Here is a 26,434-nt window from a genome sequence, read left to right as displayed (position 1 = left end):
TACAAATTGTGAAATTATTTGTTCTAGCTCTGTGAAGAATATTGTTGGTAGCTTGATAGGGATTGCATTGAATCTCTAGATTGCTTTGGGTAGTATACTCATTTTCACTATATTGATTCTTCCAATCCATAAACATGGTATATTGCTCCATCTATTAGTGTCCTCTTTGGTTTCTTTCACCAGTGTTTTATAGTTTTCTATATATAGGTCTTTAGTTTCTTTAGGTAGATACATTCCTAAGTATTTTATTCTTTCCATTGCAATGGTGAATGGAATTGTTTCCTTAATTTCTCTTTCTGTTTTCTCATTATTAGTGTATAGGAATGCAAGGGGTTTCTGTGTGTTGATTTTATATCCTGCAACTTTACTATAATCATTGATTAGTATTGACTAATCATTGATTAGTTCTAGTAATTTTCTGGTGGAGTCTTTAGGGTTTTCTGTGTAGAGGATCATGTCATCTGCAAATAGTGAGAGTTTTACTTCTTCTTTTCCAATTTGGATTCCTTTTATTTCTTTTTCTTCTCTGATTGCTGTGGCCAAAACTTCCAAAACTATGTTGAATAGTAATGGTGAAAGTGGGCACCCTTGTCTTGTTCCTGACTTTAGAGGAAAGGCTTTCAATTTTTCACCATTGAGGATAATGTTTGCTGTGGGTTTGTTATATATAGCTTTTATTATGTTGAGGTATGTTCCTTCTATTCCTGCTTTCTGGAGAGTTTTTATCATAAATGGATGTTGAATTTTGTCAAAGGCTTTCTCTGCATCTATTGAGATAATCATATGGTTTTTATTTTCCAATTTGTTAATGTGGTATATTACATTGATTGATTTGCAGATATTGAAGAATCCTTGCATCCCTGGGATAAAGCCCACTTGGTCATGGTGTATGATCTTTTTAATGTGTTGTTGGATTCTGATTGCTAGAATTTTGTTATTGATTTTTACATCTATGTTCATCAGTGGTATTGGCCTGTAGTTTTCTTTTTTTGTGGGATCTTTGTCAGGTTTTGGTATTAGGGTGATGGTGGCCTCATAGAATGAGTTTGGAAGTTTACCTTCCTCTGCAATTTTCTGGAAGTGTTTGAGTAGGATAGGTGTTAGCTCTTCTCTAAATTTTTGGTAGAATTCAGCTGTGAAGCCATCTGGACCTGGGCTTTTGTTTGCTGGAAGATTTTTGATTACAGTTTCAATTTCCGTGCTTGTGATGGGTCTGTTAAGATTTTCTATTTCTTCCTGGTCCAGTTTTGGAAAGTTGTACTTTTCTAAGAATATGTCCATTTTTTTCACGTTGTCCATTTTGTTGGCATATAATTGTTGATAGTAGTCTCTTATGATTCTTTGTATCTGTGTTGTCTGTTGTGATCTCTCCATTTTCATTTCTAATTTTATTGATTTGATTTTTCTCCCTTTGTTTCTTGATGAGTCTGGCTAATGGTTTGTCAATTTTATTTATCCTTTCAAAGAACCAGCTTTTGGCTTTGTTGATTTTTGCTATGGTCTCTTTTATTTCTTTTGCACTTATTTCTGCTCTAATTTTTAAGATTTCTTTCCTTCTACTAACCCTGGGGTTCTTCATTTCTTCCTTTTCTAGTTGCTTTAGGTGTAGAGTTAGGTTATTTATTTGACTTTTTTCTTGTTTCTTGAGGTATGCCTGTATTGCTATGAACTTTCCCCTTAGGACTGCTTTTACAGTGTCCCACAGGTTTCGGGTTGTTGTGTTTTCATTTTCATTCATTTCTATGCAAATTTTGATTTCTTTTTTTATTTCTTCTGTGATTTGTTGGTTATTCAGCAGCGTGTTGTTCAGCCTCCATATGTTGGAATTTTTAATAGTTTTTCTTCTGTAATTGAGATCTAATCTTACTGCATTGTGGTCAGAGAAAATGCTTGGAATGATTTCAAATCTTTTGAATTTACCAAGGCTAGATTTATGGCCCAGGATGTGATCTATCCTGGAGAAGATTCCATGTGCACTTGAGAAAAAGGTGAAATTCATTGTTTTGGGATGAAATGTCCTATAGATATCAATTAGGTCTAAGTGGTCTATTGTATCGTTTAAAGTTTGTGTTTCCTTGTTAATTTTCTGTTTAGTTGATCTATCCATAGGTGTGAGTGGGGTATTAGAGTCTCCCACTGTTATTGTGTTATTGTTAATTTCTCCTTTCATACTTGTTAGCATTTGTCTTACATATTGGGGTGCTCCCGTGTTGGGTGCATATATATTTATAATTGTTATATCTTCGTCTTGGATTGATCCTTTGATCATTATATAGTGACCGTCTTTGTCTCTTTTCACAGCCTTTGTTTTAAAGTCTATTTTATCTGATATGAGTATTGCTACTCCTGCTTTCTTTTGGTCCCTATTTGCATGGAAAATCTTTTTCCAGCCCTTCACTTTCAGTCTGTATGTGTCCCCTGTTTTGAGGTGGGTCTCTTGTAGACAACATATGTAGGGGTCTTGTTTTTGTATCCATTCAGCCAGTCTTTGTCTTTTGGTTGGGGCATTCAACCCATTTACGTTTAAGGTAATTACTGATAAGTATGATCCCGTTGCCATTTACTTTATTGTTTTGGGTTCAAATTTATACACCATTTTTGTGTTTCTTGTCTAGAGAGTATCCTTTAGTATTTGTTGGAGAGCTGGTTTGGTGGTGCTGAATTCTCTCAGCTTTTGCTTGTCTGTAAAGCTTTTGATTTCTCCTTCATATTTGAATGAGATCCTTGCTGGGTACAATAATCTGGGCTGTAGGTTATTTTCTTTCATCACTTTAAGTATGTCTTGCCATTCCCTCCTGGCTTGAAGAGTTTCTATTGAAAGATCAGCTGTTATCCTTATGGGAATTCCCTTGTGTGTTATTTGTTGTTTTTCCCTTGCTGCTTTTAGTATTTGTTCTTTGTGTTTGATCTTTGTTAATTTGATTAATATGTGTCTTGGGATGTTTTGCCTTGGATTTATCCTGTTTGGGACTCTCTGGGTTTCTTGGACTTGAGTGATTATTTCCTTCCCCATTTTAGGGAAGTTTTCAACTATTATCTCCTCAAGTATTTTCTCATGGTCTTTCTTTTTGTCTTCTTCTGGGACCCCTATGATTCGAATGTTGTAGCGTTTAATATTGTCCTGGAGGTCTCTGAGATTGTCCTCATTTCTTTTAATTCGTTTTTCTTTTTTCCTCTCTGATGCATTTATTTCTGCCATTCTATCTTCTAATTCACTAATCCTATCTTCTGCCTCTGTTATTCTACTATTTGTTGCCTCCAGAGTGTTTTTAATTTCATTTATTGCATTATTCATTATATATTGACTCTTTTTTATTTCTTCTAGGTCCTTGTTAAACCTTTCTTGCATCTTCTCAATCCTTGTCTCCAGGCTATTTATCTGTGATTCCATTTTGATTTCAAGATTTTGGATCAATTTCACTATCATTATTTGGAATTCTTTATCAGGTAGATTCCTTATCTCTTCCTCTTTTGTTTGGTTTGGTGGGCATTTATCCTGTTCCTTTATCTGCTGGGTATTCCTCTGTCTCTTCATCTTGTTTAAATTGCTGAGTTCGGGGTGTCCTTTCTGTATTCTGGCAGTTTGTGGAGTTCTCTTTATTGTGGCGTTTCCTCGCTGTGTGTGGGTTTGTACAGGTGGCTTGTCAAGGTTTCTTGGTTAGGGAAGCTTGTGTCGGTGTTCTGGTGGGTGGAGCTGTATTTCTTCTCTCTGGAGTGCAATGAAGTGTCCAGTAATAAGTTATGAGATGTCTATGGTTTTGGAGTGACTTTGGGCAGCCTGTATCTTGGATCTCAGGGCTGTGTTCCTTTGTTGCTAGAGAATTTGCTTGGTATGTCTTGCCCTGGAACTTGTTGGCCCTTGTGTGGTGCTTGGTTTCAGTGTAGGTATGGAGGCGTTTGATGAGCTCCTGTCAATTAATGTTCCTTGGAGTCAGGAGTTCCCTGGAGTTAGGGTTTGGACTTAAGCCTCCTGCTTCCAGTTATCGGTCCTATTTTTACAGTTGTTTCAAAACTTCTCCTTCTATACAGCACCACTGATAAAACATCTACGTTAAATGTTAAAAAAAACGTTAAAAAATCTACGTTAAATGACCACCGTGAGGGTCACCCAGAGAGGTTCACAGTGTTACATGGAGAAGAGAAGAGGGAGGAGGGAATTAGAGGTGACCCGAATGAGATGAGGTGGAATCAATAGTGGAGAGGGTGGGCTAGCCAGTAATCACTTCCTTATGTGCACTCCACAACTGGAGCACTCAGAGATGTTCACGGAGTTATACAGAGAAGAGAAGAAGGAGGAAGGAGACAGAGATGGCCAGGAGGATAAAAGGGGGGAATGAAAAGGAGGGAGACAGATCCAGCCAGTAATCAGTTCCCTAAGTGTTCTCCACCGTCTGGAACACACAGAAGTTCACAGAGTTGGGTAGAGTAGAGAGGGGTTAGGGAGGAGACACAGGCAACCTGGTGGAGAAAAAGGAGAGTCCAGAGGGAGAGAGAGCAGTCAAGCCAGTAATCTTGCTCCCAAGTGAAAAATGAGTACTGAAGATTGGGTTCTTAAAGGTACAAAAATTGGTAACAAATACATAAAAGCAGAAATTAAAAATCTAGAGTAGAGTTTGGAATTTCAAAAATACAATGTTAAAGAAAAGAAGAAGGAAAAGAGAGAGAAAAAAAACAAAAACAAAGTCACAAAAATTATAAAGAAAGTATAGGTACAAAATTGATAACAAATACCAAAAAGCATAAATTAAAAATCTAGAGTAGAGTTTGGAATTTTAGATATACAATGTTATATAAAAGAAGAGAAAGAAAAAGAGGAAAAAAAAAAGTCAAAAAAGTTATATAAAAAAATATAGGTACAAAATTGATAACAAATACAAAAAAGCTAAAATTAAAAATCTAGAGTAGAGTTTGGAATTTCAAAAACGCAATGTTAAAGAAAAGAAGAAAAAAAAAGTCAAAAAATTATAAAAAAATATATAAATGAAGTTTGCTTTAAAAAAAATAGGGTCTTTTTTTTTTTTTTGCTAAGTAATAGTAAGTTATAAAAGTGAAAATTAAAGGAATAATAGAGGACTTAAAATTCTTTAAAAAAAAGAAAGAATGATTGTAAAAATAGTAAAAATATATCTAGGACTTTCTCTAGTTTTGTTGTGGGTATTGTGGGTTCAGTTCACTTTCGGCTAGTTCCTTGGTCCGACTTATATTTCTCAAGATCTATAGGCCCCTTCCTACATAGTCGGTACTAACCACAGAGTTTTAATCTTTGCCTGTAGCTTCCAAGGCGGTTCCCTCTGTTATAGATTCTTCTGTTTGCTGGTCTCTTCAGTGTCTGGTTTCTGCCCTGACACAAAGTGGATGGTGGAGGACATTTTTTTTTTTTTTTTAAGGCTCACTTGTTCAGTCGCGCTGTGGGGAGGGATGCTGCAAACAAATAACACTGGCATGTGCTTGCAGTGCCTCAGCCACACTGGGTCTGCCCCCGCTCACGGCGCGTGTAGCCTCCCTGCCCACACTGCTCAGGCTCTAGGCTGCTCCGCCAGGAACCATCTGTGGCAGGCTCTGGGCTGCTTGCACCTCCCAGGTCCAAGCCGCTGAGGTTCGGGCACTCGGGTAGTCCTCAGAGGCGCAGACTCGGTTGGGCCTGCGTTTTGTGCCTTTCCCAGGTCCGAGCAGCTCAGGTGACGAGGTGTTTGGCGAGCGCGATTGCTGTGACTTATCGCCTCCCCACAGCTCAGTTATTTAGGTGTACAACCGGCACACCTTCTCAGACAGATGTTGACCATCCAGACCCCCAAGAAGTTTTAGTTAGCAAAGAAGCCTGCTTACAGTTTTATAGATAATGTCTCTCTGGGGCTGCGAATGCCTCCTTCCGGCTCTGGCTGCCTGTCACAGGAGGGGGATGGTCTGTAGCCGGCTATCTCTGTTCAGTCCTTTGTTCCGTGTGTGGGCCTGGCAGTGTCTTAGGTTAGGGCTGGCTTTTTGCATGGTAGATATCCCACAGTCTGGTTTGCCAGCCCAAATTATTTCACTCAGATAGTGCTCGGGGTGTTCAGGCCAGGTCCTTACACTAAGCGATGCAGCCCACGCCGTGCCTCCCTGCCCAGCCCCCGCTTGCTAGTGGCGTGTGCACGCGTCTGTGCTGCTTCTCCGCTGAGAGAGTTACCGTAGGGCTCGTAATCTGCGGTTTTTAATTGTTTATTTATTTTCGCTCCCTGTTATGTTGCCCTCTGCGCTTTCAAGGCTCAGCACAGATTCGGCAGTGAGAAGGTTTCCTGGTGTTTGGAAACTTCTCTCTTTTTAAGACTCCCTTCCCAGGACGGAACTCCATCCCTCCCTCTTTTGTCTCTTTTTTTGTCTTTTCTATTTTTTCCTTCCTCCTTTCGAAGACTTGGGTTGGTTTTCTGGGTGCCTGATGTCCTCTGCCGGCATTCAGAAGTTGTTTTGGGGAATTTACTCGGTGTTTAAATGTTCTTTTGATGAATTTGTGGGGGAGAAAGTGTTCTCCCCGTCCTACTCCTCCGCCATCTTCCTTCCAGGCATTTCTGCAACCAACAGGAAAGGTTTAAATACATTTAAATTAAAGCCAGAGAAAACGTAAACTTGGAAAGGAAGGTGGTCAAAAGAAATACAAGGTGGACCATAGAATCATACAAAAATCTTGAAGTTGGGACACAGACATGTGAGAAGTAAGGCCCTGCACTGTTGGAATTGAGCCGCAAGCTTCCTTAAGTGTCCCCAGAAGCTGCCATAGAAAGAGAAACAGGAATAGCTGCATGGTTTTCTCTGTCAGAAAGCAGACTATTACTGACTTAGCAGAAGCAAACATTTCCTGATGATTACATGTAAAGAAAATGCTTGGATAACTGTTTATGTAGATGTCGTGGTGAATGACGTCCTGGAATGGGTGAACATATTTCCGAGGGCTATTCCTTGCGGGGATCCTCAGTGTAGGTGGAGGACATGGGAGTGGACAGCAGGCCTGGGCCCACACCCTACTTCTGTTCTGCTTTTAGGGAAGAAAACCTGAATCATCTTGCAGAATTGGTTGTTACAAAACCTTAAAACGGCCTCCATAAATATTCTCTCAGTTGGAATTTCAATACATTTTAAAAAAAATTTATTTATTTATTTTGGCCTGTGCTGGGTTTTCATTGCTGCATAGGCTTTTCTCTAGTTGCGAAGAGTGGGGGCTGCTCTCTAGTTGTGATGCACAGGTCTCTCATTGCAGTAGCTTCTTTCATTGAGGAGAAGTGGAGTGGCTACTGTATTAGCTTTTTTCCTTCACCCAAAGGAAAAATACACTTCTCATATCTTTATGATGGGAGGTAATTTTCCAGCTTGGAACCAGATGCCCCAGTCAGGCCAGTCAGGCTGCTGTTCTCCCAGAGAACAGGAGACAGGGATGTGTCTTCCTGGCTGATTTCAGAGACACCTCCCAGGTCTATAAGAAAGACATTCTTGAGTTATTAAACTTCGTTTTAGAAAAGATTTGGTTGTTAACAAGAAAAAAAGATCTGGGGCATGCGGGCTTCAGGAGTTGTGGCACATGGACTCAGTAGTTGCGGCTCCCAGGCTCTAGAGCACAGGCTCAGTAGTTGGGGCATATGGACTTAGCTGCTTCACAGCATGTGGGATTTTTCCTGATCAGGGATCAAACCGATGTCTCTTGCATTGGCAGGTGGATTCTTTACCACTGGGCCACCAGGGAATCCCTCAGTACACTTTAGCTAGGAGTTTTTTGGCTTCTGTTGGCAAAAGCTGGACAGGAAGATGTCTGCTTTTAGCTCCTTTTCCTGACTTTTTTTTGATCTGTGTATAGGTGATTTACAGTGTTGTGTTAGTTTCTTCTGTACACCAACGTGAGTCAGTTACACATTTATATGTATGTGTGTGTATGTGTGTATGTATGTATGTGTGCTAAGTCGCTTCAGTTGTGTCTGATTCTTTGTGACCCTGTGGACAATTGCTTGCCAGTCTCCTTTGTCCATGGGATTCTCCAGGCAAGAATACTGGAATGGGTTGCCATGCCCTCCTCCAGAGGATCTTCCTGATGCAGGGATCGAAAGTGTGTCTCTTACACCTCCTGCATTGGCATGTGGACACTTTACCACCAGTGCCACCTGGGAAGTGCATACACACATGCGCACACACACACATATTTTTCATATTCTTTTCCGTTATGGTTTATCACAGGATATTGAATATAGTTTTCTGTGCTATTCAGTAGGGCCTTGTGGTTTATCTATCCTATATATATGTGTATGTTATAGCTTGCATTTGCTAACCCCAGACTCTCAATTCATCCCTCCCCAACCCCTCTTCCTGACTTTGTTGACTCAAGAAACAGGACTGCAGTGTCTCTTCAAAGCGATTCCTATCCACCTAGCTAACCTCCATGCTCTTTGCCTCCCTCCCTTTCTTTTCTTCTTTTAAAAATTCTGTTGTTTAAACTACTGTAGGCCTTTCCCTGTTCCTGCTGTGTTCTGAGTCAGGAGTTCAACAGAGCTGAGAGGGCTGAGCTGCTGATAACTGCAGCATCAGGGTGATGGTATCAAAGCCTCTAATTGCTGTGATGGCACAGGTGAGAACCAGATGCTGATGAAGGTGCTAACTTCCCATTACCTTTTCCTGAGGAGTGAATGGTGCCTTGACCGTGTGTGGATAGCTCAGCACAGTTGTAGAGGTGTCTTGTCCTCACTGCCTGGGAGCCGTGAACAAAAGGTTCCGGCAGGTTTATGGACTTGGGGGTTAGAAGGAGGGGAAGAGGAGGTGGGAGTGGAAAGTACAGGATACTGGGTCAGAGTAGGGACAGTGTCTTCAGGTTCCCTGCCTGCCATCCCACTCTGCCCTGCCACCACAAGGGGATTTTAGCGAGGTACCCAAGAAAGGCCTGTGCCAGAAGCTCCAGGTAGACATAGTACACCCCTCACCCCTCGAGTCTTGGGGAGAGCACAGGTTGTGCTTCAGGTCTGGGGGTGGAGGTGGGGGCAGCATCACCCAGGAGGCCTGGAGATAACCCCTTGTGACTTGTGGTGAGACCTGAGGATTCACATGTAGGTTTTTAACCAGGAGCCAGACTCCTCTGTTCCACCGCTTAATTTTTTCAGGACCTGAGTGAGAAACAGGCTCCCCCATCATGAACCTGAGCAGGTCAGACTTGGAGGGACTGAGACAGGAACCAGGGAATTAACCTGGGGCAGCAGCAGACAGGGCCCTGAGGAAGACCCTGGAGCAGGATGATGAGGACTGCCTCCCAGGTGGTCTTAGCTGTTTCTGAATCAGGAAGGCTTGTCTCAGTCCATCAGGAGGCTTCTGGAGTTGCTTTGTGAGTCTTTTGTGATCTGGCACAGGACAGTGGTTCACTTAGCACAGCCCTGGAAGCAGGTAGAAGCTGGCTGGAATGCCTACCTGCCGGGGCTGAGACAGTGGGGTTCCCATAGCTGGGGGTACACACTAGGAGTGCAATCCCAGAGTCCCCAAGCAGGATACATTTTCATCAGGCAGTGAGGTTAAACAGGGCCTTTCTGTGGGCCTCCCAGGACATCAGCCTGGTCTGAATAATTTAGTTCAGTCCTTGGTTTGTGAGGGACTGCCTGGGGTGCTTAGTTCCAAACTGTCCAGGACCTCCCACCTCATGGGGTGGCAACAGCACCCAGGCGGTGGTGTCTGGGAAGTGCACGGGCCAAGGCCACCCTGTGCTTCTGGCCAGCAGCCCCATCAGGACAGGAAGGCCAGAAAGGTGTCAGTCTGCATCCAGACAGAGCAACACAGGAGTCGTTTCTTTTGTTTCTTGTTTTTTTTTTTTTTTTTCCCCAGGAGAAAGGGAAAGCTCTAGGAGCAAGTCTGAAAAACAAAGATCATTTATATACTTCTCCCTCCCCTGTGCCTCTCCTGGTGCTGGGCTTTATTTTCTTTTTTCTGTTATCATCAGTGTGTCTCATTTGATAATCAAAACTTTGAAAGAAATCATCTTCTGTTTTTATCCAGACTCTATCTGGAAAGACTCTTTGTCCCTACACAGAGGGGCAGATATTTTTATGTAATTTAAGTGGAGCGATCATGTTTAAGAATTGGTTAGCAGAAACTCCTGAGATTTTAAAAGATTTAAAAATGGTTTTACATGGGCACTTCCCTGGCAGTCCAGGGGTTAAGAAGTCATGTTCCCAATGTAGGGGGCACAGGTTTGATGCCTGGTCAGGGAACTACTAAGATCCCACATACTGCACAGCATGGCGTAAATTTCTTAAATAATGTAAAATTAAAAAAAAATTAAAGTAAAATGGTTTTACATGATCTCCCACTTGTTGAGTCTTCAGGACGGCGTGGCAGGGAGTGGAAGGCTCTCACAGTGGCTCCCACAGAGTCTGAGGTATCAGCGACTGTGAAAGGAGGACTGTGATTGCAGACAGCCTTTCCAGGCATCCAGCATAGTGAGAAGGGCCCTCATGGGAGCTGCTGCACTGGGTCCCAGGCTGCCTTTCTGAGCTCTGTGCTCCAGACTGGGGTTACCTTGACCTCTCATCAGCCCCTTATGTCTCTCCTTAAACTGTTAATTAAGACACTCACTGAACCCCACAGCAAATCTGGGGCTGTGATCAGATGCAGTGAATTCAAAACCCAAAAAGGAAGTAAATGTGGTCAGGTGGAGCCTGAGAGTGTGATTTGCATTGGGGGAACCCACAAGGATGGCCAGAGCAGACCCCAGGAAAGTGTCAGGGTCCAGTGAAACCCTTTGGATGGGATGAGAAGCCCAGCGAGGTCCACCTGTGGAGTACATCCTGGCACAGGAGCCTGTCCTGGGGCAGTGTTTTCCATCTTGTCCAGCATCTGGAAGGTGGGACAGCTTTCCTCAATGTTTTGGCCCGTTCTGACAACATGGCAGCACACGCATGTGGGCCCAGCCTGGGACAGTGTCCGTCTCCACAGCATCCTGTCCTGGATCCAGAAGGGGTTGAACATGTCTCTTGCTTTGGACGGGGGCAGTTCCAGACTCTCTTTGGTGAGCATCCACACAGCTGACATCAGTCTTGTTAGGAACAGAACTTGGTTTCGTCCAAATGTGTCACCCCCATGGGGGGCTTGTTTTATGTGGGTTTGAAGCTTGCTGTGGGGTCAGCTGTAGCTCATGAGGCGAGAGACTCAGCGTCCCCAACATGCCTCTGTGTTCCAACCCTGACCATGGCAGTCTCCACAGTCTCCATCACGGCTGGGGGTGGAGGCCAGCAGGGGCACACAGATACTACATCAGTGCCAGTTGCACACTCAGTAATGGGGCCCAGTATAGTTATCTTTGGAGCTGGTGGCGCCCTTAAGGCTGGGTGTCGGGTTTGGGGTGGGAGGGCAACTTCCTGCCCTACAACCTGTCAGGTAGAGCCTTTGTAATTGCTTGTAGTTTAGCCTGAAAAATTCTGAGCCGGAATTCTCATGTGAGTTTTAAAACATGTATAAATTCATGTAATTAACCTCACAGTCAGGACTCAGAATAGTTCTCTCTCTCCCAAAATTCCTGGGTGTCACCTTCTTGCATCCCTAACCTCTGGCAATAACTGATTTGTTCTCTGTCTCCATAGTCTTGCCTTTGCCAGAATGTTAGATAATGTAACCATGAGTGTATAACCTTTCATACTGACTTTTTTTGCTCATTCTTCAGTAGTTTATCCCTTTTTCAAAAGATGCAAACTCCCTGATGGATTTCAGGGAAGAGTTCTTTTTTTTTCTTTCAGCTGTGCTGGGTCTTCATTGCTGCAAGGCTTTTCTCTAGTTGTGGAAAGTGGGGGCTACTCTCTAGTTGCAGTGCAAAGACTTCTTATTGTGGTGGCTTCTCTTGTTGCAGAGCACAGGCTCTAGGCACACAGGCTTCAGCAGTTGCAGCTTCCAGGCTCTAGAGCACAGGCTCTATAGTTGTGGTGCACGGACTTAATTGCTTCTTGGCATATGGGATCTTCCTGGATCAGGGATCGAACCTGTGTCTCCTGCATTAGCAGGAGGATTCCTTACTATTGATCCACCAGGGAAGCCCCAGTTTGTCCCCTTTCATTTGCTGAATGGCTTCATACAGTAGGTCCTATATGTGGAGACACTGGTTTGCTTCTCTGTTTGCTGGTGCAGGACGTCCTGGTTGCCTCCAGTTCTTAATAGGCTGTGTTTATCTGCATATAGGTTTGAACATAAGTTTTTGGGTGAGCATAAGTTTTTAGTTTATTTGGGTAAATACCTACAAATGGTCTTGCTGGGTAGGTGTATGTTCAACTTTATGAGAAGCTATGAAAGTGTCCAGAGTCCCTGCCCTGTGTTCCCACAGCATGAACGGGAGTTGCTGTAGCTCTGCGTCCTCACTGTCATTTGTCAGTTCTGTTCTGTTACTTTTTCATTTTAGCCATTCTGATAGGGATGTAGTAGCAACTCTATTGTTTTAATTTGCATTTCCCTATTGACAGATGATATTGAGCATTTTTTCATATATTTTCAATCTTATATCTTTTTTGGTGAAGCATATGGTAAGATCTTTTGCCCATTTTTTAAATGATGTTATAGTTTTAGTGTTGTTAAGTCCCGTTAACATGCTTTCTCAGATAAGTGATTTGCAACTATTTCCACCTAGTATGTGCCTTGTCTTTTCTTTCTCTTAATGGTGCCTTTCATAGAGAAAAAAAAAAACTAATTTTGAAACAGTTCAGTTTTATTAATTATTTCTTAAATGGACCATGTGTATTCAGTGTTGTATTTAAAAACTCATTGCAAAATCCAGTCACGCAGGTTGTCTCTTGTTTTCTTCTAGAAATTTCATTGTTTTGTGTTTCATATTTAGGTCTGTGTTCCTTTTTTTTAAAAAATCTGTTTATTTGTTTTGGGCTGTGCTGGGTCTTTGTTGCTGTGTGGGCTTTTTTCTAATTGTGGTAAGTCGGGGCTACTCTGTAGTTATGGTGCATGGGCCTGTCATTGCGGTGGCTTCTCTTATGACTGAGCACAAGCCCTAGGGCTTGTAGACTTCAGTAGTCTCAGTACGTGGGCTCAGTAGTTTCAGCTCCTGGGATCTAGAGTACAGGCTTCATATTTGTGTTACACAGGCTTAGCTGCCCCATGGCATGTGGAATCTTCCTGGATCAGGGATTGAACCTGTGTCTCCTGCATTGGCAGGCAGATTCTTTATCACTGAGCCACCAGGGAAGCCCTGTGATTCTTTTTGAGTTGATTTTTTGGTAAGGTGTAATGTGTATCAAGGTTTGTTCTTTTGCTTGTGGGTATCCAGTTACTTTAGCTCATGTGCTGAAAACTCCCTGCTCCGAGGAATTGTATGTGCACCTCTCAAAAGCCAGGGAGCTTACCTGTGGGGGTCCACTTCTGGGCTTTCTGTTCTTTTCTGGTCACCAACATCTGTAACCTCTCACTGATACCACCTTGTTATCATGTGCATTTATAGGAAGTCCTGAAACCAGGTAATGTGAGTCCTGCAATGTTGCTGTTCTGTTTCCAAATTGTTTTGGATATTCTGGTTCCTTTGCCTTTTATCCCCATACCCTGAATGTACTTGTATCATGGCCTCTGAAATGCCTTATTGCCTCTGGCCAGAAAAGACTGAAAAGTATAGGAGAATATGATGTTTTTCTACTCATCTTTATATTTCTAGCACCTGGCATAGTTGCAGGCCCCTTAATTGCTGGAAAAAACATGCATTCTAAAGGATAGCTAGTTCCTACTTCAGACCAGTACTGCTCAAAGGGAGCAGAGTGTTCTAGAAAGGTAGATGTGGTTTTAGTTCTGACAGTGACTAAGAACCATTCCTGTCCCTTAGGCCTTGCACCGCATGGGGCAAATGTGCCCAGCTAAGTGGTTTAGTCGCTCAGTCTTCTCCAACTCTTTGTGACCCATGGACTGTAGCCCACCAGGCTTCTCTGTCCACTGGAGTTGCCATTTCCTTCTCTAGGTAATCTTCTCGACCCAGGGATTGAACCACATCTCCTGTGTCTCCTGCATTGCAGGTGGATTCTTTACCCACTGAGCTCTCAGGGAAGCCCTTGCCCAGCTAAGAATTATTCCCAAATCCCAGTGGCACCTTCTTTGAGAAACACTGCTTGTTTAAAGACAGCCTATTCCAACTTCTTATCCTATGGGTAGATGGGTGGATAAGTTTATGAATTCATAATGATGAATATTTTAATAACTCTTTTGTTTTTCTCTCAAAGTATAATAGTGCAAGATTAGGATATCATTTTACTGTGTAGAGAAAATTATCCCAAACCTCAGTGGCTGAAGTTTAAACATTTATCTCAGTTTCTGTGAGTTAGGAATCTGCCAGTGGCTCACCCATTTGGTTCTAGTGGAGAATCTCACACGACCCTGTCTTCAAAATGTTGAGAATTGCTGTGGTATGAAGGTCACACACTTCAAGCTTACTCACATGGGTGTTGGCAGACCTCTGGTCCTTGCCACGTAGGCTTGTACACAGAGCTGCCTCACCATGTGGCCCTTGGACTTCCCGAAAGAGAGCAGGAGAGGGTTCCCAAGGTAGAAGTCATGTCCTCTTGTAACCTGGTCTTGGAAGGGAGATCCCTTACTTCTACCCTATTCCATTCAGTGGAAGTGACTTGATAAATCCAGCCCATATTCAGGACGTGGGGCAGTGAGGGTTAAACAAAAGCACATTTCCAGGAGTTGGAGATCATGGGTCCAGCTTTCAGGCCACTTGTTGCTGTAGAAAAGGAAGCCTACATTCAGCAAAGAGAATGACTTCAGATTTAACAGGGATTATACTTTTTTAGATATCGTTTGAAGATGTGGCTGTGAATTTCACATTGGAGGAGTGGCAGCTGCTTAATCCTACTCAGAAGACCTTGTACAGAGACGTGATGTTGGAGAACTATAGCAATCTAGTTTTATTGGGTAAGAACATTCTCATGTAGTACAGTGCATACCCGGTAACTGGATATGCACATACCTCTAAGATATTACTGACTTTGGATTTAAGTTTCACATGTCAAAGAGTCTTTGATTTTGACACCCAAGTGAAAAGTTTTTATTTGCTTTCTTTGTTTTATAGCCTCTGAGGTGAAATAGTCTTCATATTTAAGAGTCCCCTCAGCCCAAGCAATTGGGACTCTCTGTGTTTCCAATTGACAGGTTATCAAGTTATCAAACCTGAGATGATCTTCAAGCTGGAGCAAGAAAACCCATGGTTATTAGATGAAGAAATCCTAAGTCAAAACTTCTCAGGTGAGAAATAATCAGTTTAGTGGCAGACAGCGAAAGTTAAATCTCAGGTTTTTGATGATAGATTGGTACTTTTGAAATGTTATTTGTAAATAACTCTGGTTAAAGCTTCTCCATCTTTGGAGTTGACTCAGGACTCTGTGTCCTGATCTCCACATTGGGATGTGTCCCCTTTGGAGCTGGTAATGAAATGTGCCTCTAGTGGCACAGTCATTCAGGACCTTGCATTCTTGATCAGACCCTTCTTTGAGTTTCCCCAGTTGACTTTTTCTTCTCTCCTGCCCCAGTCCCACCTGCAGAGGTAGGCTTCTTTTCTCCTCTTTAAGAATTCATAATTTTTTCCTGTTTTAGGTGATGCTGTTACCTTTGAATTTCCTTTATTATTTTGCTTTTCTCTCCCTAATTTATCAAATTTCTGTTTCAAACTCACATAGAGTAGACTGTGAGTCCATGGACAGAGAATAGAAGTCTAATGCCTAAAAGCATTCTTCCTGCCTCCTTGCAGATAAGAACTTCAGGGTCAGCATCCAGGGCATCTTTCTGGTGCCTTTGATGTTTAGCTTCTAAAGCTTCTTGTTTATCCCTTCAAATGGTCTGCGGGGGTTTAAGACTTGCTGTGTGATATATTTTACCTCCATTTGAGTTGAGGACCCTCACAGTATGGCAGCATCTTATCTGTGAAGTTTTTTCCTGTGCCCAGAGGTCACAATTGACTCCAGTTGAAGTAATTCCTTCCTTGTGTCTTTCACATGTTTCTCTGCATGTGGGCTTTTGTGCACACTTTTTCAATTAGATACCCTCCCCCTCTTTAAGCTCTATTTTTTCACTTCCACAGTGTTTCTTGACTCCCAGCCTTTTCTGAAATCTCTACCTACTGAGCAGTATTGTAGGAACTTGGGTCTGATCACACACTATCTATAATTATCTATAATTTCTTAACTAATTAGGTCTTGAGGTTTTTTCCCTACATAGAAAGATGGTAACTAACTTATTATTCTCTGTTCTTTATGACATTTATGCTGTGTAATTACTAAATATTTCATTAATTGGTTGTTGTGAGGCCAGGTAAAGCAGGATCTGTCTTATTTTTCAAATAATTTCTTTAGTACAAAGGTTTTCATCTAAGTAAGTGTTTCATCTTATTTGGGAAAATACTTCAAATTACAGATGTCGGCACCATTCACATGGATGATTAGGACTGGGTATGCGTAGTTTGGAAAAGCTGTCAAGATAGACTTTATGTTCCTCCATTAATTTAGAACCACTGCTATTTTGTGAAATGAGAGGAGTTGAGATAAAGTATGAGTCATGAAATAACATTGCAGGACCAGGGAATTATAATTTAGAAGATAATATAAAATAATTCAGTTTGAACATAATACATTTGTGTCAAAATGCAAAGTTAATTATCAGGATTAACTATATAGAAAGGAATTGCTTTAGAAGTTTAATGATAAGTGAATAGGGTTGTATAGAGGGCTTGTATGTACTATGTAGTGGGAGTACATCAGTGAAAAACTCAAACCTGTTCCCTACCTTCATTACATTCCAGTGGGAGAGACAGAAGTAAGGTGATTACCTATCTGATAAGTGCTATGAAGAGAATAAACAGGGTGTTTGTTAGTGTGCCCTTAAAATGATATGAAATAGGCATACTGGAAGCTGGGCAGGGAGAGGCTTTTGGGGTCACTGGGGGCAGGGAGGAGCCCAGTGTTGTGAGAGGAAGTTGAGGGCTGGAAGGAGCCAGGCATGCAGGGGTGTGTATGCTGTGTTAAAAGCCCAGATTTATCAAAGGTTTTTAAACAAGAGGTTTAAGCAAAAGGTTAGAGTACATTTTATAAAGATTGATGTGTGGAGACTAGAATTGGGAGGGCATGAGCCTGGAAGTGGGAATATCAAATGAAAAATAGGATGAAATGAAGGCTGAATGAATCAGAGTGTAACGGAAACAGAGATGTGGGGAAACAGACCTGTACCCCTACCAAGGATGATACTAGTAAAACATGGTCTATGTGTTTGCCAAAGTGCCAAGATTTTTTAAAAATTTCTTTAATAATTTTTTTTGGTACAGTTTAACCTCAGTATGGTTTTATATCATTTAATTTATTAGTTTGGATATATATCTTAATCTTATTCCTTGATTTGAATTAAAATTTATTTTTCTTTACTCTTACATTTAATGAGACAATTTTTTATAAACTCTTAAAGAGTATCTCACACTTATATGTCTGTAGGACATATAAGTGTCTCACACTTATATGAGAAGCTTATATAAATGGTATCTAACTTCCCTCTCTAGTCTTTAAAATGCCCATGAACAGTGTTATCATCTTTTACTCACTGAAGCTCAAAACGTTGAATCTTTTTTTTTTCTCCTCCATATCCACAGCTCTAGTTAGCTCTTCCTCTGAAATTCTGATATATCTGAGGGTTGTTAGATGAGGCTATTTCCCTCCCCAGATAAATTATCCTACAAAAAAAGAGTGATTGCTTTATATTTGAGATCTTGCCGTATTTTTTTCATCTTGGGAGAATTATCTCACATTCTTAGTAAAGAATATCATAAAGTAAACAAGCTTAAAAGATCATTAAGGGAGATCACAGATAACTGTACTTACAGGGTAAAAAAGAAAACTGTCCTAATATTATGCAAAGTATACTTGTGGTTTTGAGTAATTTACATCATATACAGATTCAGTATATAGATGATGATTCAATTAAAGTATCAGAAACCTTAATAAAGGTGTTGATGCTGAGCTCTGGAGAACTCTTAGATAATTCCAAAAAAGTATTTCTCATGATGGTGAAATTGCAGATATCAGTGATTTGGGTGATGATTTTGAATGAGGATGCTTTTTGAATGTACTGATAGTACAGAAAACTAACATATCTCACCTTTCAGACATGAAAGTTGATATCCTGTGTTTGCTGTCATTGTATTCAGTGTTTCTTCCTGTGTGACATTCAGCACTGTGTATTAATCTTGCTGTTCTCTGCACTTTGATACTCAGTACATCTGATACTGTGATACTCAGAAGTACTCAGTCTTCCCTCATGGGAGTACCTACTTGCCCTTTTCTGATTTCTGTTAATAATGTCTGGGCATATAGAAGATAATCAGTAGGTTATTGTGGAATGAGCACAGTGTTTGATTAGAAATTGCTTGTCTTTTTTATCTCATCATGATCACTTGAATATATTTCATTTTTCCTTATTTTAAAGTTTGTGTTTATAAACATTTGTAATTTCAAAATCTGTTTTCATTTCTATTAAAAAGTTCAAAGCCTAATAAGTAGATATTGTATGTGGGAGATTTTTTTTTTTTTTAATGGACTGGGCTCATGCTCCATTTCCGAAGATTTGTTCAATAAGCTTAATGATTAGGGAAATTTACACAGTATGGTTCATTTTTTCCTTTTTAGAAAAAGTCTGGCTAGATAATAATCTCAAAATGTGGCATCAGGATAATCAAGACAAGCTTAAAAGTTTGGAGAGAGGCCATGAATATGACATCTTTGAGAGAATGTTTCATTTAGGCATTAACTTTGATCATTTAGGAATGAGATCCCATAAATGTGGCACAGGTGAAAAAAGTCTGAAGGATCCTTTTGATTTTCTTATTCCAAAAAGTAACTGTGAAAGAAAGAAACTTGATGAGCTTAATAGGAAATTATTATTTTGTATTAAACCTGCCAGAACTTATGGTGGAATAAAATACTCTGATGGCAATACATGTAGAAAAGTCAGCAGTAAAGAGCCAGGACTCATTATGAGCCATATACCACACACAGGAGTCTGTTTGTGCATGGAATGTGGCAAGGTTTTTAATAAAAAGTCACAGCTCATTATACATCAAAGAACTCATACAGGAGAGAAGCCCTATGGATGCCGGGACTGTGGGAAAGCTTTCTCCCAGAAGTCATTGCTCACTATTCATCAAAGGACTCATTCAGGAGAAAAACCATATGGGTGTGGGGAATGTCAGAAAGCTTTCAGTAGGAAATCACTGCTCATTTTACATCAGAGAACTCACACAGGAGAGAAGCCCTATGGCTGCAGTGACTGTGGGAAAGCCTTCAGCAGGAAGTCACAGCTTAAAAGACATCAGATAACCCATACAATAGAGAAGCCCTATGGCTGCAGTGACTGTGGGAAAGTCTTCTCCCAGAAATTAAAGCTCATTACACATCAGAGGACACACACAGGCGAGAAGCCCTACAGATGTAGTGATTGTGGAAAAGCCTTCTTTTGGAAGTCACAGCTTATAACTCATCAGAGGGTTCATACAGGGAAGAAGCCGTATGCCTGTAGTGAATGTAAAAAAGCCTTCAGCAGGAACTCACTCCTCATTAGGCATCAGAGGATCCATACAGGAGAGAAACCCTATGAATGCAGTGAATGTGGTGAAGCCTTCATCAGAAAACCACAACTTGTTAAACATCAAATGACTCATACGGGAGAGAAGAACTATCAGTGCAGTAATTGTGAGGAAGCCTTCTTTAAGAAGTCAGAACTAATTAAACATCAAAAGGTTCATTTAGGAGAAAGACCCTATGGATGTGTTGAATGTGGAAAAACCTTCTTTGGAAAGTCACAGCTCCTGACACATCAAAGAACTCACACTGGAGAGAAACCTTATGAATGTAGTGCCTGTGGGAAAGCCTTCACCCAGAAGTCCAGCCTGGTGTCCCATCAGAGGACACATACAGGGGAGAAACCTTATGAATGCAGTGAATGTGGGAAAACCTTCAGTGAGAAGTCAAGTCTCATTCACCATCAGAGAACCCATACTGGAGAAAAACCCTTCGAATGTGGTGAGTGTAGGAAAGCTTTTGCCTGGAAGCCACAGCTTCTTAGGCACCAGAGAATTCATACAGGGGAGAAACCCTATGGATGCAGTGAATGTGGAAAGGCATTTGTTCAGAAAGTACAGCTCATTAAACATCAGAGAAATCATACAGGAGAGAAGACCTATGGATGCAATGACTGTGCAAAAGCTTTCTTTGAGAAGGCACAGCTCATTATACATCAGAGAATTCATACAGGAGAGAGACCCTATAAATGTGAGGAATGTGGGAAGTCTTTCACTAGGAAGTCACACCTTATGAGGCATCAGAGGATCCATACAGGGGATAAGTACTATGGATGCAGTGAATGTGGGACTGTCTTCCACAGGAAGGCGCAGCTCCTGATTCATCAGAGAAGTCATATGCTGTAGACATGGGGTGAATGTGGTGAGTGTGGGGAGTCTGCCATCAGATGTCAGGTCCCTGACATTCCAAGGACATGTATGGGAGAGAAACTCTGTCACTGCAGTGACTGTCTTACCACATAGAATTTAGAAAGAGAACCTTTTTTTGTTGTTGTTGTTAAGTAGACGATATAGGAAAGTCTTCTCCCAGGAAACACAACTTGTGGCATATTGATGGCTCCTCAGTGTGGAAGTCTTATCAGTATTGTGTTAAGTATAGACCTTTCAGTCAAAAGTGCCAGGCTATTAAATTTTAGAAGACCTAAACAGGAGAAAAAATCAATTGTTGTAACAAGTGAGTGAAAATTTCATTGGGAAATTGTAGCCCAGAGTACACTAGATAATACATACACAAAGGAAGTAACTGAGTATTATATACTATAGGTCTCATGCAGAGGAGTAGTCTTAGTACATTGAAGAATTTGATAAGCATGATCCCTGTTGAAATAATTCTTTAAGAAGGTTATGTTTATTGTATATAAATTTTTGTAAGAGAATAGGCATTTTTAAAGTGGTAGCTGTGTTTGAGGTGTGAAGACTTCTTTCTGCTTTCTGTTAGGGTGGTATAATAAGAACCACATAAACTCTCCTGCTTTAAACAGCTAGAAACTCCATTTATGAAATAGTGGTTTTTAGACATATGTCAAGTGCAGGTTTATGATCCCTGGCAGGAGGTGGACAAAATAAGGACAGCCCCACGACTGCCCAGCCTACTACCTGGGGGCCACTGTCAAGGCTGCAGGTCAGGGAGTTGAATGAACATGGTCTTGCTGAACTGAAGAGGGTTTCTGAGTTGGCATTTGAGGAACCTCGGTAGCTAGAATTTGCAGGTGAAGGGTGCTGGGTAAGAAGGAGCTCCCCAGAGAGGAGGCTGTATAAATCCTCAGTGAGTCCCTCTTTGAGTATTTGGCTTTAGTCCTTATTTGCATGTGTGTGGAAGAAAACTGAGACTCTGAGAGGAGCTGGGTAGCAGGGAGCTGAACAAGCCCTGGAGCTTAGCACAGGCTGAGACAGTTTGTGTTCCCACCAGCCACTTGGAGGCAGCTTTTTGCACAGGGGCATCAAGGGGAGTTTCCAGAACAGAGTTGTCTTGGGGACAGTGGAGAATCACTTAACCTAGATTAAAAGGTACTCTGGACCCACAGTGTTTGACATCCAGAAACTTACCTGGCACACCAAGAGGCAGGAACATATGACTTGTAACTACAAGAAAAATCAGTCAATAGAAAGAGGAAAGACTGAATTGATGGGAAGTAGTAGACAAGTATATTCAAATAGCTACTGTAAGTATAAAGTAGAAGAAAACATAAATTTGATGAAACCTGGAGTGTAAGATACACTTTTAAAAGCTCAAATGGAACTTCTCAGGTTGAGAACAACTCTGAAAAATAAAAAATAAAAAAACCCAACTGGAATTAAGAACATATTAGACATAGAAGAAGGAAAGAAATCAATGAATCTGAAGAGTAAGAATGAAAATTATCAAATGATATACCCAGAGAAAAACACTGTGGGTGGGGGGAAAGGAGGACAGGAAATTAGTTAAAAGTGGTGTAATATACATGTAATGGAAGGTCTAGAGGAGAGAGGTGAGAGGCGGCAGAAAAGGGATTTGAATAAATGATGGCTGAAAAATACCCATATATGATGAAAAGTATAAACGCACATATTCAAGAAGTTCAAAGAACCCAACACAGAAGAAACATAAAGATGCCAACGGACATCACAGTCAGTTGATGAAAACTGGAGTTAAAGAGAACAATTGTTGGGAATTCCCTGGTGGCCAAGTGGCTGGGAGTCTGCCTTCCAATTCAAGGAGTGAAGGTTCAGTCCCTTGTGGGAAACAGATCCCCCATGACGTGTGGCCCAGTCAAAAAAAATTTTTTTTAATTGAGCAATTGTAAAATGCCTGGAGAAAAAAGGACAGGACACACCCACAGAGCAAAAAATTACAATATACTTCTGGTCAGAAACTATGCAAACTATAGGACAACAGAATGACGCTGTTAAGTTACAAAAGAAAATAAAGAACCTCCCCTGCCCCACAGCCTGGAGTTCAATTGCCTGTCAAAAACGAAACCAAAAAGGACTTCAAAAAAGCAAAATCAGAGAGAGTTCCTGCCTTCAGGAAACATTGAAGTTTGGGGACTGCAGGAAAACACCACTCTGGAAATGAAAGGTTCTGGAAATGGTGAATGCATGGGTGAATATGAAAGATTTTTGTCTTTATTTTAAAATTCCTTAAAAAGGTAATGAACTGCTTTAAACCAAACTAATGACAGCATACCTTGGGTTAAGATCTACTTAGAAGTAAAGTGCTACAGTAGTACTTAAGTATGAATCTATAAAAATAGTTGAAGAGACTTGTGTTGTCTGAGTCAGAGATGTGGGATGACTTGTATCTTTAGCAGCTATATGATGAAAAGTGTCTGTGTTATGGATCTGTACATGTGCTCATGTTCTCTGAGTGTTCTCCATGTCCACACCATTTTCCTCCTTTCTTTGTACGCCCAGAGGGAGTGCACTGCTTCCTAGGATTTCTGCTTAGGTTTGGAGAGGCGAGGTGTGTGTCACCCCTGCTTCTCTCCTGCTGGCACACATCTGGGGGTGTCTGTCCATGTGGCTGAAGCTCCTATGTTCACCACAGACCCTCCCCCTGCTCATCAGACATAAGGGTGTTGTTAATTGCTTCTGGGGACTTCACCATCCCTGGTTGATTTTCTTAATTCTAGACACACTTCTGTAAATAGTTTGTTTATTAAATATTCTTGAGTTAATCATTTTAAGTATAACGTTTGTTACAAATGATGAACGTTTGACCAAATTTTGAGTATCAGTTACTGGTCCATGGGGCATAGGCTGACATCTTTTGAGATTTCTCACACTCAAGATCAGTATTTTCTCTTTGTGTTTTAATAATTCAGTAAAAAATTATAAATTCTTTGTGTGTTTTGTTTTGCTGCAAACATAAATGACTCTGGAGATTGTTACCATCTGCTCCATATGCCGGTGGTCTCACAGCAATAGACTGAACATCATGAGGTCTTTGTGCTACCTCTGGGTTGGTTGACCTTACAAGAAAGCATTATTATTTTTGTTAAATATGTATGGGCAAGAAAAAGGTAACTCATTACTGAGTGAAGAAAGAAAGGAATAATGTACTGTACTTCCCTGTACTCTTATTTTAAAAACTTGTGCTGTGCAATTAAAATACTCTTATTCCATATTTGGCTTTTTTTAATTCTGTATAATTCACAGTCTGTCATCTATACACATGATTTCCCATTTCAGGATTCAGAATCACCCCCAGAGAACCTCTTTAAAGGCTCCATACTAGATTCCATCACAGACACCATGCCAAATTGAAAATCAACTTTCCTAAGATTAAAACAGAGGTTCTTAAGGTATAGATTCATGTGTGTGTGTGACTCTTTGTGACCCCATGGACTGTAGCCTCTCCAGGCTCCTCTGTTTATGGGATTTCCCAGGCAATAAAACTGGAGTGGGTTGCCATTTTCTTTTCCAGAGGATCTTACCAACCCAGGGATTGAACCGGCATCTCCTGCATAGGCAGATGGATTCTTTATCACTGAGCCGCTTGGTAAGCCCTACGTGAAGCATAATAAGTTAGGCTGAAGTAGACTGTTAAAGAGGCCAGCATAGATCCAGTGTAGCACGCTCCCTGTCATTTATCGGGTATCCTTTTGCACCCGGTCATTTTCTGCTACTGCACACAAACGGCCTGTCTGTAATAGTGCTCTGTGATCTGTTTATGATAGTGAAATGGTTTACCCCATTGAGATTCTCCCCTGACCCTTATTGGCCACATAGTGAAGGGAAAAGCCCTTCTCACTCTGATTATCTTAGAAAATTCTGTTTGTGTCCTGATATCTGTCTATAACTTAGAAGTAGGCAGTGTGACCTTGATATGTCATGATTAGCTCAAAAGAATGAAATGCAAGTTAAAGTATGCTTTTCTTCCACATGGGATAGATTCCTCTCAACACTGCAAGCTCAATCTCCATATCAAGTCACCTTGGTAAGTAGTGGATTTGTTCCAGGGCCAAGTCTGCAGATTTGGTGATGCTATATGATTACTCTTTATTTTCTCTGTGGGCTCTTTGTAGCTTTTTTTCACAATTACTACACAATTCATCCAGGCAGTCTTGACATCTTGTTATCAAGACTTTTAAAATGCTAAGATGAAGTACACTAGGAACAAATTTATTTAATGCCTGAATACCTACATCATTATATTTAGATATTTGTGCATGTGTGCTCAATTGCTCCTTTGTATCCGACTCTTTGTGACCCCATGGACTGTAGCCCTCCAGGCTCTTCTATTCATGGGATTATCCAGGCAAGAATACTGGAGTATGTTTCCATTTCCTCCTCCAGGGCATCTTCCTGACACAGGGATAAAACCAGTGTCTCCTGCATTGGCAGGTGGACTCTTTACCCCTGAGCCACCTGGGAAGCCCCCAAATCATTAAAGGTGCCCAGCAAAGATAATGTAGCTGTGAAGCAGTTACTGGTGAGATGAAAAGGAGAGAAACACAAATAAGGTGACGTTTGTAAATTGAGGATCTCAATTAAAGCACTACTCTCATTTAAATTGTTCATTAAAAAACATCAAGCTCAGACTCACAAAAAGATGTGCAAAGTGCATTAACTTTCACTTACTTGTTAGAGACCATGTGAAGGAAACAATGAAACCAGAGATGAGATGCTGGTACTGCAGCCATCCAAAGTGGTATGGATGTGTCCCCAAACCATGACATCACCAGACAGCTATGAGCACAAAAGCAAATCATATATTTTTGTCCTCCTGGGTATAACATTAATAGAAAGCAGAGTGCATCCAGTGATGGCGATGTCTAGTCAGGACCATGTGCTCCCGTGTGAGGGTGGGGTCAGTGGTTGATGATGAAGCCAGGCTGCTGCCCCTTGTTGAGGATCAGGTTCTGCCCTGACTTGGGGCATCCAGAGATCAGAACATGGTGGTGTCAAATCACGCCTGCTGCTGATACTTCCTCAGTGCTGCATTTGAAAGGAAAACATCTGTACCCATCTATATATACTGAGTAAACAGTTTGATGAATTCATATGTGTGAGTGTGATCATTAGGAACAGTAAACTCTAGTTTCCTTGCCAACGAGGTATTCCAAACAGTCTGAACTCACACCACTTTCCAACCTGTCATGATGCAGATACACTTGTCACAGAGAAAAAGCAGTTGGTAGTGGTGGTATGAGTTCATACTCTGCCCAGAACTTAGCTCACCTGCGTGGGTCCTGGGGTCTGTACAGAGAAAAATAGTCTGTTTCTTTTACAAACTAATCTGGGGACTCCTCTAATCCTCTTGAGTTTTAAAAGAGAAGGATAGGGCTTCCCTGGTTTCTTAGTGATAAAGAATCTGCCTGCCAATGCAGGAAACATGGGTTTGATCCCTGATCCTGGAAGATTCCATCTGCCACGCATCAAAACCTGTGTGTCACAACTACTGAGCCTGTGTTAAACACCCTGAGAACCATAACAAGAGAAGTGACTAAAATGAGAAGCCCACACATCACAACTAGAAAGTAGCCCCCACTTGCTGCAACTAGATAAAAGTTCAAGCAATAACAAAGATGCAGCCCAGCCAGAAATAAATAATTTTTTAAACAAGCATAGGATACTTAGAGATTGGCCATACCAAGAGCATAACTTTCAAGAAAAAAGAGATGAGACATATATAAGAAGGTTCACCCACACCTACCCTCCACCTTCTGAAGAGGAGGGTCTGGGTAGGGCCATAGACAATTCAAGCTGGAAACCCATCAGATGCTGAATCCACATCCCCACTGAATATAGGGTAGTCTTAGCAGAGATATCACAGCTAGGCCCAGATCCCACATCACACGTCTGGTGCTGTCCTGTCTTAATTTCCTTGCTAAATGAAAAAAGGCAAAATGGTTGTCTGAGGAGACCTTACAA

At 41.3% G+C, this 26,434-nt stretch overlaps 1 protein-coding gene across 10 annotated transcripts in view; it reads left to right on the top strand.

Annotated features, from left to right (window-relative positions):
• ZNF605 (zinc finger protein 605) overlaps positions 1–23,684 on the top strand; it is a 32,310-nt gene extending 8,626 nt beyond the window's left edge. For all 10 annotated transcript variants that reach the window (XM_015475440.2, XM_015475441.3, XM_002694442.7 and 7 more), the window contains 3 exons: positions 14,760–14,880; positions 15,118–15,210; positions 18,630–23,684. In XM_015475440.2, coding sequence (XP_015330926.2) covers positions 14,760–14,880; positions 15,118–15,210; positions 18,630–20,425 — 2,010 coding nt within the window. In that variant the 3' untranslated portion in view covers positions 20,426–23,684. The remainder of the gene's footprint in view (positions 1–14,759; positions 14,881–15,117; positions 15,211–18,629) is intronic.
• The last annotated feature ends 2,750 nt before the right edge of the window (positions 23,685–26,434 follow it).

The sequence above is a fragment of the Bos taurus genome, chromosome 17, assembly GCF_002263795.3.
Source record: "Bos taurus isolate L1 Dominette 01449 registration number 42190680 breed Hereford chromosome 17, ARS-UCD2.0, whole genome shotgun sequence".
NCBI classification, from domain to species: Eukaryota; Metazoa; Chordata; class Mammalia; order Artiodactyla; family Bovidae; genus Bos; species Bos taurus.
This window is presented reverse-complemented; position numbering and strand designations above follow the sequence as displayed.